Consider the following 27,417-nt stretch of genomic DNA (forward strand, 5'->3'; position numbering starts at 1 on the left):
CAGAGGATGCAGGACTTCAATGAGTTTTCAAAATTCCAAGTTATCCAATATATCTTTATAAATAAGGTTCTTCATCTGCTTACATCAAATATATTTTCTTCGGATAATCTCAGTGCTTTTGTGAGCTAAAATTAGCATTATTTATTACCTATAATTATATAGTCAGTAAGGCAGTTTCTCATTTTGAGGAAAAAGCTGGAAGCATCAACTTTTTCTTTACTCAATTCAGCAGTTTCTTCAACAAAAAAAAATCATGAGGCATTCTTGTTTTACAGAGGTTTAATAAAAATAACTTATTAAATTATTAATTATGTCAGTAATTAAAAATATGCAACAAAAATGACTACTGAGACACCTGTAAAATAAAACCTAGAGGACTGGGCTTCCTTGGTGGAGCAGTGGTTGAGAGTCTGCCTGCCAATGCAGGGGACACGGGTTCGTGCCCCAGTCCGGGAAGATCCCACACGCCGCGGAGCGGCTGGGCCTGTGAGCCATGGCCGCTGAGCCTGCGCGTCCGGAGCCTGTGCTCCGCAACGGGAGAGGCCACAACAGTGAGAGGCCCGCGTACCAAAAAAAACCCAAAAAAACAAAAACCTAGAGGACTTATGCCTTCTTAGTGCATATTTAAGCCATTCCCCTCCACTAGTAAACACAACTGTTTTTCCTGTTAAGGGTCCCAATAAACCATGCTGAATCAATTTCTACTGATATTGGAAAAAAAGCCAAAAACATAAGGTTCCATTTCTCCTCCCATTTGGACCAAGGGAAACAGTTTACAGTTATAGCTGAAACCGTTTAACCACACATTTCCTTCTGTTCTGATAAGTGCTCATTCCCTTCCACATTGTGAATTTAAAACTCCACTGGTATGCACCTAAGTTGAACAAGTAACTGTGACGACCTCATATTCGATACCTCACTAAACCTAAAATAACCCTCTGAATTGCCTATTAATATAACTTGACTTACCACATCTACTAATCAAGATACCCACTTACTCTTTCCAACAGAGGAGGGGGTGCTACACAATCAGGAGCACAGCATCTCAGTTATCAATCTACCTCATTATTTTAAATTCTCACACTAAACAAAGAGATAATCCTCATCTAATAGCAGAGAAAGGTCAACTTCATGATCAGATTCTATAATCTTCATCAATGATTTACATCTTTTAGATTCAAAGATTCCATAATCTAGCTTATTCATATTACCTTCCATAGTCAAAAAATATTTTCCTTACAAAATTACCAAGCTCGTAAACAGCTGATTTATCACTTCTTTATAAAAGTTTTCTCATGACTAAGAAAACCACTGATCTGCTTTGGAAAATTCCTAAATGGGTTCAGAAAATGGCTACAGTTCATAATCAAGGCTAGTGCCTGGAACTGTAATTTAAAATATTTAGATGATCCTGTGATTTATTTAGATTGTTCACATTTAAATAAACACAGTTTTATGTGTAGACCTTCAAAGTAAATGCTTGGCACTTTCGTACATTCATGAATACCAAACCTTGAAGTACGAAGAAAAATTCTCTTACTTTGGCATTTTGTAATGTAATTTAATAATGTCATTTAAACATTCAGACATTTTTCACTGAAAATAATGATGGTTTATTTCAAACTGTGAAAAGAAAATGTATTAGAATATGACCTAGGGTTTAAACCCACTGTCCTAGAACAATTAAATGTTTTATATAAAATGAATTCTATAAAGCCTTTAACATGGGTAAATATTCAGCTAATCACACACAAAAATAACAAAATAGCTTGCTTATCTTTCCAAAAGTAAAATATCAGAGGATGTGTTTAAGACTTCACAGAAAGTTAAAAGTGACTGCAGCCTTACATTTTGTGTTCTTTTGGAAATAAGGTAAAAGTATTGCACAATTTTTTAATCAGCTCAATCTCTAAGTATCAGCATTTGTGATGTTATTTCAATCCAAATTACACAATCACTTTTCTTTGACATTTGTAGCTTTAAATTCCACATCACTGTAGCAGCAGAGCTTCAGCAAAAACATGTACTCACCAACTGTGGCATTATCCATACAATGGGATACCATTCAGCCATAAAAAGGAATAAAGTAGTGATACACGCTACAACATGGATGAACCTTGAAAACATTATGCTAAGTGAAAGAAACCAGAAAAAGGCCACATACTATATGATTCCATTTATATGAAACATCCAGAATAGGTAAATATAGAGACAGAAAGGATATCAGTGGTTCCCGGGGGCTGAGGGGAGGGGGGAATGAGGAGTGACTGTTAATAAGTATAGGATTTCTTTTTAGGGTGATGAAAATGTTTCGGAATGACAGAGTGGTGACAGCTGCACAATTCTGTGAATATACTAAAAATCCCTGGATTTTTAGTTAATTTAGTGAAGGATGAATTTTATGGTCTATGAATTTTATCTCAATAGAGCTATTATAAAAAATATTTGCAATAAGTTTTATCTGTTACATAGGTGACATCTATAAGATATGTATATGGAGATTTTTGAGCAGGCAGTTGCATATAGGATTCTAGCACTCTGTGAAGAGATATGGGCTGATGATATAAATCTGGCAGCCATCAACAACACAGTGGTATTTATTTAAATCCAGGGGAAAGGAAGAGATTACTCAAGCAGTAAGTAGAAGGAGAAAAGAGGGGGACCCATGAAGAACCCTAAGGAAATTCAACTTTCAGATGTATTCTCTCAGAAGAGAATAATCCAGCAGAGCAGCCTATGAACTGCCAGCGAAGAAACAGGAAAACATGCAAAGAGCCTAGTGGCTAAAGGTTAAGTTAAAGGCCCCCAAGTAAAAACTTCCCCTTTGTTGGCTGCATAAGATTTTGAAGCATTACGTTACAGTACCTTAGGTCACTCATAACTTTTAGCAATGTTCTTATATAAGGCAGGAGTTCTTAGTCTGGAGTTCAGAAAACCCACATGAGTTTGGGTTTATGGATAAGTTTCAAGAAGACCAGAAACCTCCCAAAATTCTGTGTAAAAATGTATGTTCGTGTCCATGTGCATTTTTCTAAGCAAGTCCAATGCTTTCACCAAATTCTCAAAAGGGTGTACAAGGGGAAAAGGATTCAACTATGACAGTAAAAATGCAATTCTTCCCTTTCCCCTCATAGACACCAAGGTCTTTGTATCACCAAGCTTGAGAGATGATAAATACCCTTCATTTAGTAAAGGGACCAAACCGCTTAAGCAGCTAAACATTAGTTACCCTGGGTTTTGAAATGTGCCAGAGGAAGGATAAGAGAGAACTTAGTTTCCTATTTATCAACCTGTACAAAATAGTTCTATCTCTGAGTCTGGAGCCTCTTATTCTGAGAGGATATAATTTGGAATAAACCGTGGCATTTTCAATTGCCCTTTCTTCTACAATACTATAATGGATGTTCAGTGTTTCTAGCTCCTAGGTAGCTGGACTGAGAATAGAAATTGAGGGTACAAAGGGATAGCAGAAAGAGTTCCCTTTATTGAGTGGTTCTGAAGAAGATAATTTCAAGATAATTAAAACAGAATAATTGTAAATTTGCAAAGACTCCCATGCACACTGGTACTGAGCCATAACATCAAGATACACAGAAACCAGGTGTCAAAGCTATCGATAAAAGCAAGAAGCAGATGCTTCACCCTCAAAAAACCCATTTCAATTGGAAAGAATATTTCATTTCCTTATAGTAAACTATTAGAGCTCAAATAATTGTGACTCTAGCCAATAAACTTAGATATTAGGGAAAACAGTAGAGGAAATGATCAGTACCCCTTAGGCCCTTAGGACATACCTAAATAATGATTAATAGAAGGACAGAAATACACCTGGAATTTAGAAATGTTTTTCTTGTAGCTTTCCTATAATTTCAATTTGAAAGGATTCACCTACTCAACAGATGTATATTACCTGTCACTTTGTACGTGGTATTATCATAAGGGCAGAGGGGAATACATGATGATTTTTTAAAAAATTGTATCCCACCACCCCAAAAAAGATTCCAACACCAGATAAGTCTTTAATAAGGAAGAGTGGAATGCATACAAAAAGAACTGTAAGAATTAAAACTGAATTCACCCATTACATTTAAGTAGGACTCACTTAACTCCTAAGGTTAATGGAATGTTCCATTGACAGTAATAAAATTGTAAGGAGCTGGATCCAGCAGCTTTGCAACCTCTTTTTAAAGACCACAGTTTTAACAAAGTTGCATATAAACATGACCAGGATATAATATCTGAAGATTATCTACCTGAAAAATCTAAAATATTCAAGTGAATTAATGAGTTCAATAAAGTGCCTGGTTATAAAAAAAAAAACCCAACAACTTTCCTGTATTACAACAGTAACTATTTAGAAAATAAAATTAAAAATTAAAAAAAAACCCTTATTTTAAAATAGCATTGGGATTTCCCTGGTGGCGCAGTGGTTAAGAATCTGCCTGCTAATGCAGGGGACACAGGTTCGAGCCCTGGTCCAGGAAGATCCCACATGCCGTGGAGCAACTAAGCCTGTGCACCACAACTACTGAGTCTACGCTCTAGAGCCCGCAAGCCACAACTACTGGGCCTGTGTGCCACAGCTACTGAAGCCCGCGCACCTAGAGCCCGTGCTCCGCAACAAGAGAAGCCACCACGATGAGAAGCCCGCACATCGTAATGAAGAGTAGCCCCTGCTCGCCGCAACTAGAGAAAAACTGCATGCAGCAAGAAGACCCAATGCAGCCAAAAATAAATAAATTTATATTTTAAAAAATAGCATTAAAAGTATCTACTAGGGCTTCCCTAATGGCGCAGTGGTTAAGAATCCGTCTGCCAATGCAGGGGACTCGGGTTCGAGCCCTGCTCCGGGAAGATCCCACATGCCGCAGAGCAGCTAAGCCCGTGGGCCACAACTACTGAGCCTGCGCTCTAGAGCCCGTGAACCACAACTACTGAACCCACGTGCCACAACTACTGAAGCCCACGCGCCTAGAGCCCATGCTCTGCAACAAGAGAAGCCACCGCAGTAAGAAGCCCATGCGCCGCAACAAAGAGTAGCCCCCACTTGCCACAACTTGAGAAATCCCACTCACAGCAACAAAACACCCAACTCAGCCAAAAATAAATAAATAAATAGATAAATAAATAAAGTTAAAAAAAAGTATCTACTAAGAATAAATTTAATACGAAACAGGTAGGCTCTATAAGAAGAAAATACCTAATTTTTGAAACACAGAAAGAGACTTGAAAAACTAGTGAGATGTTATGTTCTCTAATGGTAAGACTACAAATGCCAATTTATCCCAAAGTAATCCTCATTTTAACGAAATTCCAGTAAAATCTCAAAATAACGTTTTCTGGAATTTACAAAGTAAGTCTGTAATTCATACAAAAGAATCAGACTATCCAAGAGAATAAAAGAAAGTATTTTTCTGCTCTTTCAGCTATTAAGACCTGTGACAACGCAAGCAGTACATATGCAGTAGTGCTGTGGCAGCCAGAAACAACTTGATGGAATAAACAAAAAAATTAAAAAACAAAACCACATATACAAGTACTTAATAAATGAAAAGGGTAACATTTCAAATCAATGGTAAAAGGGTATTTTACTTAACCAGTGGAGATGGGAAAACTGACTACCATTAAAAAAAAAAAGTTTGAAAAAAAATAAAATGGCTAAAGTAATAAAATAAAACAAGGTAACTATTTCTAAACTAAAGGTTAAAATTTTAAAAATTAGGGACTTCCCTGGTGGTTGACTGGGTAAGACTCTGCGCTCCCAATGCAGGGGGCCCAGGTTTGATCCCTGGTCAGGAAACTAGATCCTGCGTGCTTGTGGCAACTAAGCGTCCGCATGCCGCGACGAAGCTCCCATGTGCCGCAACTAAGACCCGGCATAACGTACATACATAAATATTTTAAAAAAATTTTTTTAAATTAAAAATCTTAATGTGTATGAGAAGAGATACCAGGTTCTACCACATTGTCAGAGGGAGCGTGAACTGGCTAACAATTCTGGGAAGGCATTTTTTGGCAACAGTGTGAATTTTCCTCTTACAAACAGCTCGTGGGGCTCGATATCAAAAACAACAAACAACCCAATAAAAAAATGGGCAGAAGACCTAAATAGACATTTCTCCAAAGAAGACATACAGATGGCCAAGAGACACATGAAAAGATGCTCAACATTGCTTATTATTAGAGAAATGCAAATCAAAATTACCATCAGATATCGCCTCACACCAGTCAGAATGGCCATCATTAAAAAGTGTCTACAAACAATAAACGCTGGAGAGGGTGTGGAGAAAAGGGTAAATTGGTACAGGCACTATGGAGAACAGTATGGAGGTTCCTTAAAAAACTAAAAACAGAGCTACCATATGACCCAGCAATCCCACTCCTGGACATATATCCGGAGAAAAACAGGGTTCAAAAGGATACATGTACCCCAATGTTCATTGTAGCACTGTTTACAATAGCCAAGACATGGAAACAACCTAAAGGTCCATCAATGGATGAATGGATAAAGAAGACGTGGTACAATATATACAATGTAATATTACTCAGCCATTGAAAAGAATGAAATAATGCCATTTGCAGCAACATGGATGGACCTGGAGATTATCATACTAAGTGAAGTCAGACAGAGAAAGACAGATATCATATGATATCACTTATATATGCAGAATCTAAAAAAAAAGTGATACAAATGAACTTATTTGCAAAACAGACTCACAGACTCACAGCTTTAGAGAACAACTTATGGTTACCAGGGGAGAAGCGTGGTGGGGAGGGATAGATTGGGAGTTTGGGATTGACATGTACACACTACTATATCTACTACAGATAACCAACAAGGACCTAGTGTATAGCACAGGGAACTCCGCTCAATATTCTGTAATAACCTAAACAGGAAAAGAATTTGAAAAAGAATAGATACACGTATATGTAAAACTGAATCACTTTGCTGTACACCTGAAACTAATACAACATTGTTAATCAACTATGCTCCGATATAAAAATAAAAAAGTTTTTTAAAGTGTGAAATTTCCTTTGACCCAGCAATGTCATGCCTATGAACGTATCCTAAAATTTAATCAAAGATGTACACAGAGTATTTGATTACAAGGCTGTTCACTCTTAAGGGTTTTTTAATAATGGCAAAAGGTTACAAATAACCTAGATGCTCAACATCTTGTTGTTTAATGTTGAATCAATAATATATATTAAACAAGGTGTCTTTAAACAGAAACATACATAAAAAAGATTATGTATTAACTGGCTGAGGAGGATGTTGTGACCAGAGGCTTGCAGGAACCTAACTCTGTATCTTCCGTGGAAGAAGTTGTTCGGTGTTCATTAATTCCATGTCTGCAGGGACTTTAGAGAAGATAACTACCATAAATTAGGAGAATCAACCATAATTATTTTTTAAAGGAAAGGAATATTATCACTATGCTTAACCCCAAGACAGCATGGGAAGAGTAAAAACTAAATGTACTTTAGAATCAGATAAAACCTGGATTTAAATCCTGGTTCCAACAGTGTATTTGAGACAAATCATTTAAGATTGCTAATAAGCCTCAGATTCCTCACATACAAAATCAAGGCTAAATAACACCTCTTTCATAGTTGATAGTAAAAATTAGTTAAGCCAATGTACATACACTTATGAAACATACAGAGCACCATAGAAACTGAATGCTTACACACAATACTTCCACCAAAGTTTTACACAGTGATTTCTCTCCAAGGGAAAGAAACCATTTTTTTTGAGACAATGAACAGTTGATCACACCAATGAATCAGCAGATAAGCAATAATACTGGGATGGCCACAGGCACCCAGGAAAACAAGATATTCCACAAAGGAAGTATGCACCCTGCCTTTTAGTTGTAATCATTTCTGTAGTCTATTTAACAGATTCCTTTAGAAGATACTTGGTTCTGACTCATTCTCCTTTAGTCACATGTTCCTCCTCATTTAGAAATGCATAGTCAGCTGCTTGCCTGTTGGATAATCATTACAGACAGTCATTCAATCTCACTTGCCTCTGAATCATAACTGGGTTGCATGTTAAGTGTAAAAAATAGCTTCTTCTATAGTGATTTAATGTAATTTACCAATCTACTTCTTATAGTTCAAAACAGAAAACAGTACTTCTTGCAGACATCGTAACATGGATTAACACAGAATGTGCCTGGAACTTAAAAGATTAAGCAAGCAAACGTGTGCATGCGCGTGCATGCACACATGCAGACAGACGCACACTCAATAAATGGATGTGTTAACCAAACCCATCCTAAAAGGCATATGGAAAATGAATTAAAATATGTAAAAGTAAAGAAAAAAAAAGGCATAGGGACCTGAATAGCCAAAACAATCTTAAAAGAACAAAACTGGAGGATTCACACTTCCCAATTTCAAAACTTACTGTAAAGATTCATTAATCAAAACAGTATTAAAAAAAACAGCATAGTATTGGCATAAAGACATATAGACCAACGGACTAGAGTAAAACACCCAGAAATAAACCCTCACATAGGTGGTCAAATGATTTTTGACAAGGGTGCCCAGATCATTCAATGGGGAAAGGATATTCAATGGTGTGAGGTGATATCTGATTGTAGTTTTTTTTTTTTTTTTTTTTGCTGTACATGGGCCTCTCACTGTTGTGGCCTCTCCCGTTGCGGAGCACAGGCTCTGGACGCGCAGGCTCAGCGGCCATGGCTCACGGGCCCAGCCGCTCTGCGGCATGTGGGATGTTCCCAGACCGCGGCACGAACCCGTGTCCCCTGCATCAGCAGGCGGACTCTCAACCACTGTGCCACCAGGGAAGCCCTGATTGTAGTTTTGATTTGCATTTCTCTTCAATGGGGAAGAATAAAGTTGGACCCTTACCTAACACTATCTACAAAAATTACTTCAAAATGTACCAAAGACCTAAATGTAAGACCTAAAACTATAAAACTCTTAGAAGCAAGGATAAAAGCTTCATGACACTGGATTTAACAATGATTTCTTGGGGATGACACCAAAGAAACAGGTAACAACAACAAAAATAGACAAACTGGACTTTATTAAAATTTTAAAAATTTGTACATCAAAAGACACTATCGGGGCTTCCCTGGGGAAGGGGGGACACGTGTTCGAGCCCTGGTCTGGGAAGATCCCATATGCCGCGGAGCAGCTAAGCCCGTGCGCCACAACTACTGAGCCTGCACTCCAGATCCCGCAAGCCACAACTCCTGAAGCCCGGGCACTCAGAGCCCATGCTCTGCAACAAGAGAAGCCACCACAATGAGAAGCCCACACGCCACAATGAAGAGTAGACCCTGCTCACCGCAACTAGAGAAAGCCCGCACACGGCAACAAAGACCCAACACAGCCATAAATAAATAAATAAATACAATTTTTTAAAAAAAGGACACATGCACCCCAATGTTCATTGCAGTACTATTTACAATAGCCAGGTCATGGAAGCAACCTAAATGCCCATCGACAGATGAATGGTTAAAGAAGATGTGGTACATATATACAATGGAATATTACTCAGCCATAAAAAGGAACGAAATTGGGTCATTTGTAAAGATGTGGATGGACCTAGAGACTGTCATACAGAGTGAAGTAAGTCAGAAAGAGAAAAACAAATATCATATGTTAACGTATATATGTGGAACCTAGAAAAATGGTACAGATGAACTGGTTTGCAGGGCAGAAACAGAGACATAGATGTAGAGAACAAATGTATGGACACCAAGGGGGGAAAGTGGTGGTGGGGTGGTGGTGGTGGTGCAATGAATTGGGAGATTGGGATTGACATATATATACTAATGTGTATAAAATGGATAACTAATAAGAACCTGTTGTATAAAAAAATAAAATTCTAAGAAAAAAAGTTACATCATATAAGACTTAAAAGAAAAAAAAAGAATATAGCTTCTGGGGACAACATGTGGCAATTCCTCAAAAAATTAAGAAGAGAATTACCATATGATCCAGCAATTCCACTTCTGGGTATATACCTACAAGAACTGAAAGCAGGGTCTCTAAGACATATTTGCACACCCATGTCCGTAACAGCAGTATTTACAATAGCTAAAACATGGAAACAACCCACATGTCCACTGACGAATGAATAGATAAGCAAAATGTGGTCTATATTATTATTCAGCCTTTGTTTTTCGTTTTCTTTTTGTTTGTTTGTTTGTTTTTGCGGTACGCAGGCCTCTCACTGTTGTGTGTGGGCTCTCCCGTTGCGGAGCACAGGCTCTGGATGCGTAGGCTCAGTGGCCATGGCTCACGGGCCCAGCCGCTCCGCGGCATGTGGGATCCTCCCGGACTGGGGCATGAACCCGTGTCCCCTGCATCAGCAGGCGGACTCCCAACCACTGCACCACCAGGGAAGCCCTCAGCCTTTTAAAGAAGGAAGTTCTGCAATATGCTACAATATGGATGAATCTTCCAGACATTATACTAAATGAAATATGCCAGTCATAAAAAGACAAATACTGTATGATTCCACTTATAAGAGGTACTTAGAGTAGTCAAAATCACAGAGAAAGAAGAATGGTGGCTGCCAGGAACAAAGGGGAAGGGGGAGTCGAGGAATGGGGAGTTACTGTTTAATGGGTATAGAGTTTGTTTTATAAAATAAAAAGAGTTATGGGAAAACTCATGTAAAAAGGAGGCAGTTCATGGTGAACCTAGAATCAGAAAATATAGAGCAGCCCACTTCCTCTGATCATTATTTCCTCCAGACCTCCAGCATACTGTGAACAATGGCTCACATTGTGCCAGATGCCCCAAATCCAGAATGAGCCCTAGGTTTTCCATAACCTACTCATGACTCGGCTCACAAACTTCCCCAGAGGCTTTTAAAATTCGCCAGGAAGCTGAATCCAGAAGTAACACTGAGATTTTGTTCAGCTTATCTCCTAGGAACTTTCATGTTGAACTGACATTATAGTCCTTTATTTACATTGCCATGAAGTTTGTGCTTGCTATATTCAGTTTTTCAAAATTAAACAAATCACTGTTTAGAAATACATCCATAGGAACAAGATGCTAAAGAAAAGCAAGGAAGTAAATATATTAATCAAGGTAGTGAGAAGTTTTTGTGGAGGGGAGAATAGGACTGTGAAGTTTTTTAAGGCATCACTATCCAACATAAATATAATGGGAACCACAAATGCAACTCACATATATAAATGTAAATTTTCTAGCAGCCATGTTTAAAACACTAAAAAGAAACAGGTAAAATTAATCCCAGTAATGTTACTTAACCAAATATATCTAAAATATTATTTCAATGTGTAATCAATATAAAAATTATTGAGATATCTTACATGCTTCTTTTTTTTGTACCAAGTTTTCAAAATTCACTGTGTACTTTTCCACATACAGAACGTGTCAACTAGACTAGCCACGTTTTAAGTGCTCAATAGTCACATGTGGGGACTTCCCTGGTGGTGGAGTGGTTAAGACTCCACGCTCCCAATGCAGGGGCCCCGAGTTTGATCCCTGGCCAGGGAACTAGATCCCACATTCATGCCACAACTAAGGAGTCCACCTGCCACAATTAAAAGAGCCCATGTGCTACAACTAAGGAACCAGTGAGCTGCAACTAAGGAGCCCACCTGCTGCAAACTAAGACTTGGCGCAACCAAATAAATAAATGTTTAAAAAAATAAATAATATTGCTAAAAAAAAAAAGCCACATGTGGCTAGTGGCTACCTACTAGACATCACATGGATGTTCCTTTTATTATTATTCCTAAAACCGTACATATGTTTTTTTAAAATTAATTATTTATTTTTGGCTGCATTGGGTCTTCCTTACTGCGCGCAGGCTACTCATCATTGCGGTGCGCGGGCTTCTCACTGCGGTAGCTTCTCTTGTTGCAGAGCACGGGATCTAGGCGTGCGGGCTTCAGTAGTTGTGGCATGCGGGCTCAAACTCATGTCCCCTGCACTGGCAGGTGGATTCTCAACCACTGCTCCACCAGGGAAGTCCCCATACATATGTTTTTATCTACTCTTTCATAAGATCACTTAACAAATGAAAACATGACTAGCTTTTAAGGGGAAAATGCATTAAATAACAAATATTTAAAAAGTAAAATATGCAGAAATAGCCCACCTAATTTGGGACATTTTATAAGGTATTTTAAGTGACAATAAAAATCACTGTATTAAATTTTACAACACAAAAAGTATGCTGAAATATTATACTGGTTTTATTGTACAGTCCCACAGAGTTAATGTCATGTGTTGCAAATTTTCACTAAACATCATTTTTCAGAAGAATGCTCCACCTAGATACACTGATGGTCCATCGTCTGGAAGAGCCATTCCTTCTGTGAGCCATCTGAGAAGATGCTCATGCACCAACAACATTCATACTCTGAGATATACATGGCTTTGTTAAGTAGGAAAAACCTTAGATTTTTAGTCTAGTCTAAACTTTGGTAATCTGTAATATGATATTCTTACACAAAACTGTCCTTCATGGAGGTATATTTAAAATTCCTGGGAATTCCCTGGTGGTCCAGTGGGTAGGGCTCTGTGTTCCAAATGCAGGGGGCCTAGGTTCAGTCCCTGGTCGGGGAGCTAGATCCCACATGCATGCGCAACTAGGAGTCTGCATGCCGCAACTGAAAGCTCCACATGCCACGACTGGGAGTCTGCACGCCACAGCTAAGAAGTCCGAATGCCGCAACTAAGAGTCTGCATGTCACAACTAAGAAGTCCGCATGCCACAACTAAAAATCTCGCATGCCACAATGAAGTTCCCATGTGCCGCAACTAGGGCCACTGCAACTAAGACTTGGTGCAGCCAAAATAAATAAATAAATAATAATAACAACAACAAAAATTCCTGCTGGCTTTCTCACTGTATACAAAAGTAATGTTAGCATAAGCATCACAAACCACCATCAACTATAACACTGTGAGGCCCTGAATGCTATTTCTGGATTCTCTGCAACTCCAAGCCTCTACTTGGAACTCACTTTGCTTAAAGAAGTCCCTATCCCACCCCAAAACAGCTCCATATAGCTCCCTTCATTTCTTAACTCTCTCTTACCGGTACTTTTTCACTCAGGTTTAACAAGCATTACCACTTTAGGTTTATAAAAATTCTTTACAGCTCTCAAAACTTTTCCAAGTCCTATCTGACGTTTACAACCATCCAATAAGAAGAAAAAGTTTAAAAGAAGAAATTAAAACTGAGAGATTAAATAATTCACTTGCAGAAGGTCACAGAGCCAGTAAGTGGTACAAGCTAACACCCAAAACTCATAACTCTATACATTCACCCAAACCACAGGTGCATTAATGGACTGCATTATTAATGTTTCCTAAGTATTTCAGGACACGTAAAAATAGACTATTTCCCTAAAAATAAATAGAGACTGGACAGTCAATTTCATGGTTAAATCCTTAACTATCTAGAACAATAAATGACATGAACTCTTCACATGACTTCAGAATATATTATATGAATATCCCACCCCCAACCCAAAATAGACAGTTTACTAGTTCTGCCATCTTCATTCTGTGATTCAAAGTAAACAGTGCATTTTAAAAAATACATTTATTTATTTACCTGGCTGCACTGGGTCTTAGTTGTGGCACACAGGTTCTCTAGTTGTGGTGCACGGGCTCTAGAGCGCGCAGACTCTAGAGCGCGCGGGCTTAGTTGCCCCAGCATGTGGGATCTTAGTTCCCTGACCAGGGATTGAACCCGCGTCCCCCGCACTGGAAGGCATTTTTAAGAGAGTCCTAAAATGTTCTGACCCAAGAGGTACAATTTCAAGAGAAAAACATACAAAATTAAGTTATAAAATTCTTTGTTCCTTAACTAAGACCAAAAAAAGGTAATGAAATAAAAGAGGCAGATGCTATTTATTGTAATCCATTCTGAGTCAACTCTGTTAAGAATTATTTCTAAAAGTATTACAGCTGACTTTACCAAATTATTAACACAAAAAATTGATTATGTGTAGTCTTCCAGCAGCTTATCATCACAAATATCATTTGCACTCTGTTAGAAAAACAATTCAAGAAAAGTTAAAGGTTGAAAGGAAAAAGATGGAAGTTAAAGGTTGTTCTGAAGTCATCAAATGAGGTCGAAAATGACCATATTAAAATATTCACTTTAAAAGGAAGAATAACTTGGTGGGCCAAAATATTCAATAACTTTGGAAAGTGGTATGTGGAGTTTCTAGCCACTTACCTAATGATTATTAGCAGCAGTGTGGTAAACTGCAAACAACACAGACTCTTGGGTAAAAGACCTGGGTCTCGATCCTGGCTCTACCTAGGAAACAGATTACATGACTACTAAAGATTTATTTAGCCTCTCTAGGCCCCAGTTTCCTCAGCTGTAAGGTCAAGTTATCATTAAATGTGTTCCAATGTCAAATAAAAGACTTCACTATAGCGCAGGATTAAGAGAAGTAGTAATGTATATATCATCTAGTACTAGTGGTGGTGATCACCATAAAAGCTAGTTTGTAGATTGTCAAAATGTATTTTAAATGGTCGAGTTCTGAAAACGTTCTGAATTTGATAGTGGTGATGCACATTGTGAATATATTAAAAACCACTGAATTGTACAGATGGATGAGATGGTGAACTCTATGTTACATGAACTTTACTGCAATTAAAAAAAGAAAAAATGGGGCTTCCGTGGTGGTGCAGTGGTTGAGAGTCCGCCTGCCGATTCAGGGGACACGGGTTCGTGCCCTGGTACGGGAAGATCCCACATGCCGCGGAGCGGCTGGGCCCGCGAGACATGGCCGCTGAGCCTGCGCATCCGGAGCCTGTGCTCCGCAACGGGAGGGGCCACGACAGTGAGAGGCCCGCGTACCGGGGAAAAAAAAAAAAAGAAAAGAAAAAATGGCCCAGCAGCAATGTTCTGGATAGCAAAGGGATGGCAAGCCAGGACTGAAACGCTGGAATAAGCAACACCCTCAAAAAATTTAGAAGGGTTTTCCCAAAGGGCCATTATTTAAAACAATACTCTGCAAGTGAGGCCAGACACTTATTAAAAATTATCATTTGGGCTTCCCTGGTGGCGCAGTGGTTGAGAGTCCACCTGTCGATGCAGGGGACACGGGTTCATGCCCTGGTCCAGGAAGATCCCACATGCCGCGGAGCGGCTGGGCCTGTGAGCCATGGCCGCTAAGCCTGCGCATCTGGAGCCTGTGCTCTGCAACGGGAGAGGCCACAACAGTGAGAGGCCCGCGAACCGCAAAAAAAAAAAAAAAATATATATATATATATATATCAATCATTTAATATGGGCATAATATTTTATTTATTTGAAAACATCTAAATTCTCCTAATGGAAATGCTGCAGTCACATGTTCCTAGGCTACCCTTTTGTTTTTTTTGTTTTTGTTTTTTGGGGGCTGCGTTGGGTCTTCATTGCTGCGCGCAGGCTCTTCCTAGCTGTGGTGAGCTGGGGCTGTTCTTCCTTGCGGTACGAGGGCTTCCCATTGCAGTGGCTTCTCGTTGCAGAGCACGGGCTCTAGGTGCGTGGGCTTCAGGAGTTGTGGCCTGCGGGCTCATTAGCTGTGGCACGCGGGCTCTAGAGGGCAGGCTCAGTAGTTGTGGTGCACAGGCGTAGTTGCTCCGTGGCATGTGGGATCTTCCCAGACCAGGGCTCAAACCTGTGTCCCCAGCATTGGCAGGCGGATTCTTAACCACTGTGCCACCAGGGAAGCCCTACCTTTTTTTTTTTTTGAAGTACGTGGGCCTCTCACTGTTGTGGCCTCTCCCGTTGCGGAGCACAGGCTCCGGACACGCAGGCTCAGCAGCCATGGCTCACTGGCCCAGCCGCTCCACGGCATGTGGGATCCTCCCAGACCGGGGCACGAACCCGCGTCCCCTGCATCGGCAGGCGGACTCTCAACCACTGCGCCACCAGGGAAGCCCTACCCTTTTGTTTTAATCTGAAGATTAATCTGACTTCATATCTAAAGTTTTAAAACACAGAAGGGCTTAGTATTGACTGTATACATGGAAGAAAAGTTTTCCCCTGTAAAAACAACCTGCCAACCATTCCCAGACTTGACCCTTTCCTGCTGAGGACACACAGTACAGCACAGCAAAGTATCTGAGTCCTAAAAGCACAGTTACACTGCCAAAAGGCACATTTTAAGTGTTATTTTAAATTCTTGGTTCCTAAATACACATCAATTTGAGAAGGCCCAGCCTAAATTGAAAAGCTCATAGTAGATAATAATTTCCAACTATTTACATTGTATACTTTCATAAAAGAAGGTAACAATAATTAAACTCCCCACCAAATCACTGTCTATAACATGAAGAACACAGCTAGCTAGTCTGTGGCTTCTAATATTCTGTAGAAAACTAAGTATCAAAGAAGTGATATCAAATAAATAAAGTCTCTAAGTCTGCTCAAGCTAAATAGCATTAAAATTTACAAATGCTTTTTTCTCAGTTAAAAGGAGATCATAAAAGTATCAATCTATGTTATCTATGTAGCAATTAAAACAGCACCTGGCACATAGCCAGTGCTACAGAACTGTTTGCTATTATTATTCTAATTCTTAAATGAGGAAATTAGAGTACACAGGAGCAAAGGGAGTCCCATATATTCAGACGTAGTTAATAAACGTTTTCTGCCCACCAAAACGCCTTTACTAGAATGCCCAAAGTTTTCTGTAGGAGAGAAAAAGATTTTTCATATGATTGCCACGTGTACAGTATTGACTGACTACTGTTTCCTACATTTGCAAAGATTTCCTAGATGGATGAAGACACATGTGTGCTCGTTAGGTACATCGATGTCCATATTTCTCATCTTTTTATTCTAAAAATTAACACTGATAATCATTTTGTTGCTTCTTTCTTATACAAAGGTATCTATTTCTGATTTTTCTATTCTTTGATAGTTAATAACAGTAAGATCAGAAAGATATAGATATTTTAATGTCAGATAAAAAAGTATCCTACAATAAGATGTGCAGAAAATTCAAAGATAAAAAGTAAATGCTATATCAAATAGAAAAATTTTTACTTTAAAATTTAAATATACACAGAAAAAAATAAGAACAGCAATATAACAAAACATTAACAATGGTTTTCTAAGAGGTAGGTTATGGTTTATATCTTTTCTAAAAGTGTGTTTTCCAAATTTTTCTTATTTCTTTTGTCAGGAAAAAGGTTATTTTAAAACACTACATTGAGGGACTTCCCTGGTGGTGCAGTGGTTAAGAATGCCAATGCAGGGGACACGGGTTCTATCCCTGGTCTGGGAAGATCCCACATGCCGCAGAGCAACTAAGCCCACGAACCACAACTACTGAGCCCACGTGCCGCAACTACTGAAGCCTGCGCACCTAGAGCCGGTGCTCCACAACAAGAGAAGCCACCACAAAGAGAAGCCGGCGCACCACAATAAAGAGTAGCCCTTGCTTGCCGCAACTAAAGAAAGCCTGCGCGCAGCAACAAAGACCCAACACAGCCAAAAATGAAATAAATAAATTTATATATAAAAAAAAAACCCATTACATTGAAACAACACAGATGAACCTTAAAGACATTATGCTAAGGGGAATAAGTCAGTCACAACAGGACAAATACCATATGATTCCACTTATAAGAGGTACCTCAAGGAATCAAATTCACAAAGACAGAAGTAGAATGGCAGTTGCCAGGGGCTGGGGGCATGGGAAAGGAGAATGGAGAATTATGGTTAATGGGTACAGAGTTTCAGTTTGAGGAAGATGACAAAAGTTCTGGAGATGGACGGTGGTGACGGTTACACAACAGTTTTAATATACTTAACGATACTGAACTGTACAGTTAAAAACAGTTAAAATGGTAAATTTTTTGTGACGTGTATTTTACCATAATAAACAAAATAAAAACACAAGCTCAAAAAAACCAACCAAACAAACAAACAAACCCAAACATGGAGGTCCAGTGGTTAAGACTCTGCTTCCAATGCAGAAGGCATGGGTTCGATCCCTGGTTGGGGAACTAATATCCTACGTGCCGCACAACGCGGCAATCAATCAATCAATCAATAAAGACTTAAAGAAAAATGCATCAAGCTCTTGAAGGAACTACCATTAATTTCAAGATTATCAACATTATGAGCCAGGCAGCATTAAAGTTTACAAATGAGAGAAAGTTAAGAGAGGCACAACAGAAGCCAAAATTACACTTACATTATAGCAGTTTTGACAGAATCTGTATTTATATTTCCTAATACAATGTTTTTTTAAATAAATATTTTATTTTTTATTTTAAAAAATATTTATTTATTTGGTTGTGCCGGGTCTTAGTTGCAGCATGCGGGATCTAGTTCCCTGGTCAGGGATCAAACCGGGGCCCCCTGCATTGGGAGCGCAGAGTCTTAACCACTGGACCACCAGCGAAGTCCCCTAATACAATGTTTTATATGCAGTCAAGGCTATCTCTACTTTAAAACAGACTCATAATAAAACTTCAATTGCAAAAATATCGATAAAGAACTTGTATTTAATACATAAAAAATGCTTACATCTCAATAACTTGATATCAAAAAATGGGCAAAAGTTTTGAACAGACACTGCCAAAGATACACAAATGGCACACGAGCACATAAAACATGCTCAACGTCATTAGTCACTAGGTAGATGCAAATTAAAACCAAAATGAGATACCACTACAAACTCACTAAAATGTCTAAAATTAAAAAGACCGACAGTACAAAGTGTTAGTAAAGACGTGAAGTAACTGAAACTTTCGTACATGGCTAGTTGGAATGTGAAACTGTACAGCCACTTTGGAGAGCAGTTTGACAGTTCCTTAAAAAGGTATACTCATGAAACAACCCAGTAATTTCAGTCCTATATATCTACCCAAGAGAAATGAAAACAAATGTCTACATAAAAGACTCGTATATAAATGTTCAAAGCAGCAGAGTAGCCAAAACAAGGGGAAATAACTCAAATGGCCATCAACTGGTAAATGGATAAACAAAGTGTTACAAGTCCAAACAGTGGAATACTACTCAGTAATAAAAAGGAATGGACTACTATACACACAATACAGATGAATTTCAAGAGCAAGTTGCTAAGTACAAAAGACTACATACTGTATGATTCCATTTATATGAAATTCCAGAAAAGACAAAATAGTATGTAACAGAAAGGAGATAGTGGTTACCTGAAATGACACTGCCTGCAAAGGGGCATGAGGGAACTTTCTGAGGTTATGGAAATATTCTGTATCTTTATTGTGGTAGTAATCACACCAACGACTGTACACATTTGTCACTGAATTATATACCTTAAATAGGTGAATTCTGTTGTATATAAATTATATCTCAATAATGACAATTGAAAAAAAATTACAAAAGAAAATGAGAAGCAGTAAAGCTGGGATACAGCAGCCCTTCTCAAAAACTGATTTCTTTAGTTGAACATTTCAATAGTCTTTATCCTTGCAGTGTTTGAATTAATCATTCAAAAATACTGGGGTAGGAAACAGAAGCAAAAAGGGAAAGAATTAAGGATGTTTCTCTCAGACATATTTTCTGGCATCTCTAACTTGAAATATATAATTGAGATATGGCCAAGACTAAAATGTTATCTTTACATTAAAAGGTAAATCTAGGCAAATAATGCAATTCAAGAAAAGGGGAAGAGATCAGTGCTGTATATCAATTATATCTCAAAAAACCTGGGAGAAAAAAGAGAGGAAAAAAAAAGAGTACATCATCTTCAAATACTTCAGAGGTACATTTACCATATATGAAAATTAATGTAACTCTAACTGGAAGGTACTATGATATTCTCATTTTTTTTTTCTTTATTATTTATTTAGTTATTTTTGCGGTATGCGGGCCTCTCACTGTTGCGGCCTCTCCCGTTGCGGAGCACAGGCTCCGGACGTGCAGGCTCAGCGGCCGTGGCTCACGGGCCCAGCCGCTCCGCGGCACGTGGGATCCTCCCGGACCGGGGCACGAACCCGCATCCCCCGCATCGGCAGGCGGACTCTCAACCACCGCGCCACCAGGGAAGCCCGATATTCTCATTTTTAAACATTATTATTTCTTCATGAAGTCAGTCAACTCTTCTTGGATTTAAAAATTGTTGAAATAGGGCTTCCCTGGTGGCTCAGTGGTTAAGAATCCGCCTGCCAATGCAGGGGACACGGGTTTGAGCCCTGGTCCGGGAAGATCCCACATGCCGCGGAGAAACTAAGTCCGTGTACCACAACTACTGAGCCTGCGCTCTAGAGCCCGCAAGCCACAACTACTGAGCCCGTGTGCCACAACTACTGAAGCCCACGCGTCTATAGAGCCCGTGCTCCGCAAGAGAAGCCACTGCAATGAGAAGCCCGTGCACCGCTACAAAGAGTAGCCCCCTCTCCACAACTAGAGAAAGCCCATGCACAGCAACGAAGACCCAATGCAGCCAAAAATAAATAAAATAAATTTATTTTAAAAAATTATTGAAATAAAACTTTTCTAAAAGCCCAGATTACTTATTTCAATGCACTGAACTGTTGATAACTAAGTGCTGGAAAATATACTTCATGTTTTAGTTGAATTGAAATACTTAAAGTCTAGATCTGACAAGTTAGTTGTAAAGTTGCCTCAATTTCTCTTGGGGAAACCACATTCCGAAGCGTTACCACAGATATCTTTTATTTGGAGTGACTGGGCTGTATAAGGAGGAGAGGGAACTTGCTGCTGAGCCTGAATACGGATTTCTCAAAGCTAACATTAAGGAGTCCTCTAAACTCTGCCAAATTGTGGATGGTATATAAACAGACACAATATTTATTTTGGGACAAAGATCCTGCAAGCAAGTAAGCAAAACACTCCAGAAGCAGCAGTCACAGACCTTTGAAGACATTTAAAACAAGAGTTTGTCCTCATGCATTAAATCAAATGCTGTTAAATTTTGCTTTGTTATTTTATGCTGATGAAAATGAATGATAAAAGATTTTCATTTTAAGTATAAATGTTCAGAAAGGACAAAAAAAGTAAAACACATAACTTATCAAAAATGTTTAAAAGTACCTACTCTAACGCCATACACATTATAATTACTCCCAATGTCTGCTATTAACATTACCTGACTATCAATTAAAATCATAAGGTATAAATAGCAATGCAACAACCATATAAAGTTTAACTGCTTTTTCTGGGACCACATAGTATATTCTAGATATATCTAGATAAAACTAGATAGTATATTCAATTTCCATAGAAAAAATGGTAAACAATAGCACTATAAAGTTCATCTGTTCAGTTTATAAAGTGTTTTCATATGCTTCATACTCACAAACTAGGATCATGTAGTAAGCATAAACAATCATTAATTTAAAAACCTAAGGAGGCTTTCAAAAACACAATGCATGCAAAAACCATTACTCTGACCACTCAAGACTAATAACTTATGGTCAACCATAATTATCTGCATTTGTTTGAAATAAAAATCAATTGGAAATAAATTCTAAGAGGAAAGATCAAATGAATTGGGTGTTGCTTGGTCTACAAAAATTTAACATAACAATGATTTCAATTCTATCTGTTGCATCCCTTGTCTTCTGACAGCGAAATTAGAGGAAAGCAGTTTAAGTTAAGGAAGAATTATAAACATTTTGGCTGTTTAGGTTTATAAAATACCAGGATGGACCACTTGGGAAAGATGCAGTCTCCCAACATAGTAGAGCTACCTGAAGTGAAGCTGACCTAAGGCACTCTACAGCACTAAAACTCCTTGATTATCTATAATCTCACCCTACAAACCCATCAAATAGCCTAACTTTGGATAGGGCTTTACAATTTAAAAGGCATTTTCACATATTCTGGTACGTCATTTAATCCTCACATGAGGTATATGAATAGGGAAGACATTCTGATTCCCATTTACAGGTAAGGAAACCAGTTATGATTGTCTTTTGACTCATATCCAGAGCTCTTTCCACTATACTGTATTATTTTAAACCTCTTCTAAGAAAGACCCTTATTAAGAGTCAATGTAGACAACTCACTAGATACCTGGGTGCAAAAGTTTCAAATATATTTGAAAGACAGACTACAAAATTGTGTGCTCTGACTTGATGGTCAGTTATCCATTAACAGATCTTCCTTACTGAAGACCCTTGGTTTGAAAATATTCCTACAAACACAAAGGTAGAAAGAATGAATAAAAGGACTGGTTTTGCTAAGACCACTTTCTTAGATCATAAAGCCATATTTCAAATCAAAGAGACTATGGAGCTTCTGTTTCCTATTAGCATTCTAATTTTTTTCTGAATTCATCAAATTTAAGTGAACATTGTGGTAGCCAGCCTCCAAGATGGCCCCAATGACCCCAGCCTCTTCTCATGTTTGTGAATAAACCACCCCCCTCCCTGTTGAGTGTGGGCTAGACTTAGTGACTCACTTCTAATGAACAGGAGAAGACACAAGTGATCAGAGAATAGGTCATAAAAAGCAGGGTGACCTCATTCTTTTTCTCTCTATGGAGAGGAACATGTGACTAGGAACTGAAGCCACTGACCAAAAGTGATGAGTGAGCTTGGAAGGGGATTCTTTAGCTCCAGCCAAGCCCTCAGAGACTGCACAGCCCCAAGAGCTTGACTGCAATGTCCTAGGAGACCCTAAGCCAGAACCACCCAGCCAAGCCACTCCCAGATTCCTGTAAAAGGGCACGAGGGGACTGAAACATTATCTGGATTGTGGGTGGTGTTTACATGGGTGTGTACATTTGTTAAAACTCAAATTATACACTTAAAGTGGGTGCATTTTTTGGTAAGTAAACTATACTTCAATAAAGTTGATTTAAAAAAAAAGCCACTGAACTCTTGAGATAAGCAAAGGGTCACTTATGAAAAAGCAGTGCCATAACTTAAGAAGTTAAGGGTGGGTGGTGAGAAAACAGAAGCTGCAACAAGCTACCACCACAAACTCACATATCCTAAACTGCTCCTCAAAATTGCTCCACCCACAGCTTTTCTCATCTCAGATGACAGTAATCCCATACTCCCAGCTGCTCTAACCAGAAAGTTAAGAGTCATTCTTTTTTTTTTAAATTTATTTATTTATTTATTTTTGGCTGCATTGGGTCTTCGTTGCTGCGTGCAGGCTTTCTCTGGTTGCGGTGAGTGGGGGCTACTCTTTGTTGCAGTGCCCAGGCTTCTCATTGCAGTGGCTTCTCTTGTTGTGGAGCACGGGCTCTAGGTGCGTGGGCTTCAGTAGTTGCAGCACGCAGGCTCAGCAGTTATGGCGCACGAGCTTAGCTGCTACGCAGCATGTGGGATCTTCCCAGACCAGGGCTCAAACCCGCGTCCCCTGCATTGGCAGGCGGATTCTTAACCACTGTGCCACCAGGAAAGCCCAGAGTCATTCGTTTTTTTAAAGATTTTTTTAAAAAAATTATTTATTAATTTATTTTATTTTTGGCTGAGCTGCGTCTTCGTTGCTGCCCGTGGGCTTTCTCTAGTTGTGGCGAGTAGGGGCTACTCTTCGTTGTGGTGCACGGGATTCTCATTGCAATGGCTTCTCTTGTTGCGGAGCATGGGCTCTAGGAGCACGGGCTTCAGTAGTTGTGGCTCGCGGGCTCAGCAGTTGTGGCTTGTGGGCTCTAGAGCACAGGCTCAGTAGTTGTGGCACACAGGCTTAGCTGCTCTATGCCACGTGGGATCTTCCCGGACCAGGGCTCAAACTCGTGTCTCCCGCATTAGCAGGCGGATTCTTAACCACTGCGCCACCAGGGAAGCCCCTGGAGTCATTCTTGACTCTCACACCTTACATCCAATCCATAAGCAAATCCTGTTGGCTCTACCTCAAAATATATCCAGACTATGACTACTTCTCACCACTTCCATTGCTACCAGCCTAGTCTCTCACCAAGACTAAAGCAATAGCCCAACTGGTCCCCCTGCTTCACTCTTGTCCCCTAAACCTGTTGTTAACCCAGCAGCTAGAGTGATCCTTTCAAAACTTAAGGCAGATCATATCACTGATGTGCTCAAAAAGCAGAAACTACTTCCCACTCCACTCAGAATAAAGTCCACGTTGTTGCATGGTCTCCCACAGTCACATAAACCGGCTCCTTGACATCTCCCTCATCTCTTCTCCTACTCCTCTCCTCCTCACTCAGTCTACTCCAGCCATACCGGCCCGCTTGTTGTTTAACAAACACACTGTGCAAGCTCCCAGTCTAGGGCCTTTACAAGGCTGTGTCCTCTGTCTGGAACATCTTTCCTTCAGATATCTGCATGGCTCATCATTCCCTAACCTCCTTCGGGTCTCTGCTCAAATATGACCTTCTCTACCCAGACTATCCTATTTAAAATTACAGACATTCCTGTTCATTGATAACCCTTATTTTACTCTAATTTTCCTCTTTTTCCAGAGCACTTACCACTCTGTAACATATTACATACCTTATGTACTATGCATATTGCCTACCAATCCATTCCTTCCATAAAACAGGATCTTTGTTTTGTTCACTGATGCATCTCAAGTGCCCAGGACAGTGTTCACTCAGTATACATAACAGGTGTTCAACAAAGAACTTCTGAATGAATTTTTGAGTAACTGTGTCAGGTACTGAGCTAAGCACTTTATATACACTATTTCATTTAATCACTACGGCCACCCTGGGAGATACGTATTAAACTCACGTTATAATTGAGGACCATAAAGATAAAATAACTTGTCCAAAGTTATAGAGTAATAAATGAAGTAGTATACAAAGCCAGGACTTAATTATACCTAACTTGAAAGGCTTAACCACTCATATTCTCAAAGCTGGGTTTGAATGGGAAGAGAACTAAGCTGCCTTAGGATGTAACAAGGTCAAGAGTATGTGGAAGAAGAGACACTGATTTTGGATCCAATATAAGGAGCAGAGGCAAATAATTAACATTTAGGGAAATTCCTTCAATTTGCTTTGCTTCTAGTCCTATGGGCACAGAAATAAACGTTAATGGTTATCAGAAAGACATCATAAAAAAGGAGGATGAGAAATAAGAGACCCTGTAGCCTGAGCTCTATGGATGAGAAAACACGGGTTATCTTTTCTCTAAATTCACTGGAGTACTTATTTATCCCAGTGGTATAGAGTGATATACTAGCAGGGTTTTTTTTTTCATTAAATTTTTTTTCCCCTAGATTCTACTGGCGTACTACAAGTGTTGGTAAAATTATATTTGAGAAATATATCATCTATGCACATTTACAGATTTAAATCTGAGGGAAAGATACAGATTTCTGCCAGCATTACCATCCCTGGAATACAGCCACGTTCATTTGTTTACGTATTGTCTATGGCTCCTTTCATACTGTAACAGCGAACCTGAGTAGTTGCAACAGAGAACATACGCCTGCAAAACTGAAAATATTTTCTCTCTGGCCCTTTACAGAAAAAAAATTATAAAACAAGTATTAAAATATAAGTTTCTTACATCAGTTCTAGCACTCTTCCTGATATATTTGAAAACAAAACCTCTAAATTCTAGAATAAGCCATCTAACGTTTTTGTTCTTGTTGATCATATAACTGAAAACATCTCAATGGCTTAAGTCCAAAGATAATGTGGTCTTGTACTTCCTTGATGGCGCAGTGGTTAAGAATCCGCCTGCCAATGCAGGGGACACAGGTTGAAGCCCTGGTCCGGGAAGATCCCACGTGCCGCAGAGCAACTAAGCTTGTGCGCCACAACTACTGAGCCTATGCTCTAAGGCCCATGTGCCACAACTACTGAGCCCACGTGCCACAGCTACTGAAGCCCGTGTGCCTAGAGCCCGTGCTCCACAACAAGAGAAGCCTGCGCACCGCAACAAAGAGTAGCTCCCGCTCGCCACAACTAGAGAAAGCCCATGTGCAGCAACGAAGACCCAACACAGCTAAAATCAATCAATCAATCAATAAAATTTATTTTTAAAAATAATAAATAAATAAAATTAAAGAAAACAAAAAAAAACCTCTTCATTGTATATATACAAAATAAGAAAATCCTTTTCGCAGGGGGGGTGGTGGTGGGATGAATTGGGAGATTGGGATTGACATATATACACTAATATGTATAAAATAGATAACAGTAAGAACCTGCTGTATAAAAAATAAAATAAAATTCAAAAATTCAATCAATAAATAAAAAGAAAATCCTTTTCCTAATACAGTCCAATACAAAAATCTTTTAAGTTCCTCAAAGGACTATTTAGATGTTCCTTATGTTTTGCAAATAAAGTGATAGGTTATACTATTCACGATGACACTTAGAAAAGTAATTTAGCAAGTTAATAAAAATAGGTATAGAAATACACTGCAAAGGAAACAGGAGAAATACTGAGTACAAAATGAGGTCAAAAATTTTTCTTTAAATATTTTATTTCAAGAAGTCAATTTCCACATTAAAAGATGAACCAATCCAAGATATTATTCATTAACATTTCATCAAAATCATAAATACATTTAACTTAGATTTTAATATGGCTCTCAGCTTAAACATTTCCAACTACATTTTCCATATATTCAACCTAAACTTCCAACATAATAATTTTAAGACATTTATGTTTCCCAGAAGCTTTTCCTCAAAACAAAAAAATTATTTCCAAGTTAACATCTTCACATTGTTTTTCTCAAAATTAAATTTGCTATATTAACAGAAGTAGAAAGCTTCCCATAAACTATTTCCAAATATTATTAAATTTTAAGCCTACAGAGGCTTTTCCCATTTTTCTCTAAATTTCATTTTTTTTTTTACAACACTATAGTCACACACATTTTAGTAGAACAAAAAATTTCTTGTCAACACTTCAAAGGAATTAAGTTTCAAATGTTACATGTAAGAAAGCACACTACTCTCTTTAAGGGCTAGAACTTTCTATGGCAAATGATATAAACATGAAATTAGCAATAAAAAATTTGATTTTTAAAAATTGTATTATATCTTTATAATACGGAATGAAAACAAATCTGATCATATGCCTGAATAATCAGACATGTGATCTCTTTATTAAAATGTAAATCATCAGATAATCTCTAATAATAAAGCAATCCACAGTATTTCAAATTGCAAAGAAATGTTTCCTACCTTGCCTGCTTCTCTTTCTAAGTCGACATACTCTCGGCTAGGTGTTTGTCGCTGTTCTCCCTGCCAGCTGGCCGGAAAAAACTGGAGAGACAGATTGGTTCCTGTGGCCACAAAAGCCTTTTAGAAAAATCAATACAAACAGGATCAGGAGCAGGACATTACATAAATTATGCAGGCAGTCATTTATTTTTACATCAGTTTCTGTCTTAAGCCAGGCAGCACCAAGATTACTTAAAAGTAAAAAAACATGCACTCATCATTTTTCTTAAGTATTAAGTTACAAACATCTGATTCCATTTTGAGGACATTTGCCATTGGCTGCTTAAATATAAAATCAGACATGGAATCA

At 38.7% G+C, this 27,417-nt stretch overlaps 1 protein-coding gene across 2 annotated transcripts in view; it reads right to left on the bottom strand.

Annotated features, from left to right (window-relative positions):
* Window positions 1-27,417, bottom strand: part of CBFB (core-binding factor subunit beta) — a 60,518-nt gene that overhangs the window by 28,252 nt on the left and 4,849 nt on the right. For both annotated transcript variants that reach the window (XM_082862286.1, XM_082862285.1), the window contains exon 3: window positions 27,069-27,185. In XM_082862286.1, the coding sequence (XP_082718412.1) occupies window positions 27,069-27,185 (117 nt within the window). The remainder of the gene's footprint in view (window positions 1-27,068; window positions 27,186-27,417) is intronic.

The sequence above is a fragment of the Leucopleurus acutus genome (genome assembly GCF_964270905.1).
Source record: "Leucopleurus acutus genome assembly, chromosome: 20".
Classification (NCBI taxonomy): domain Eukaryota; kingdom Metazoa; phylum Chordata; class Mammalia; order Artiodactyla; family Delphinidae; genus Leucopleurus; species Leucopleurus acutus.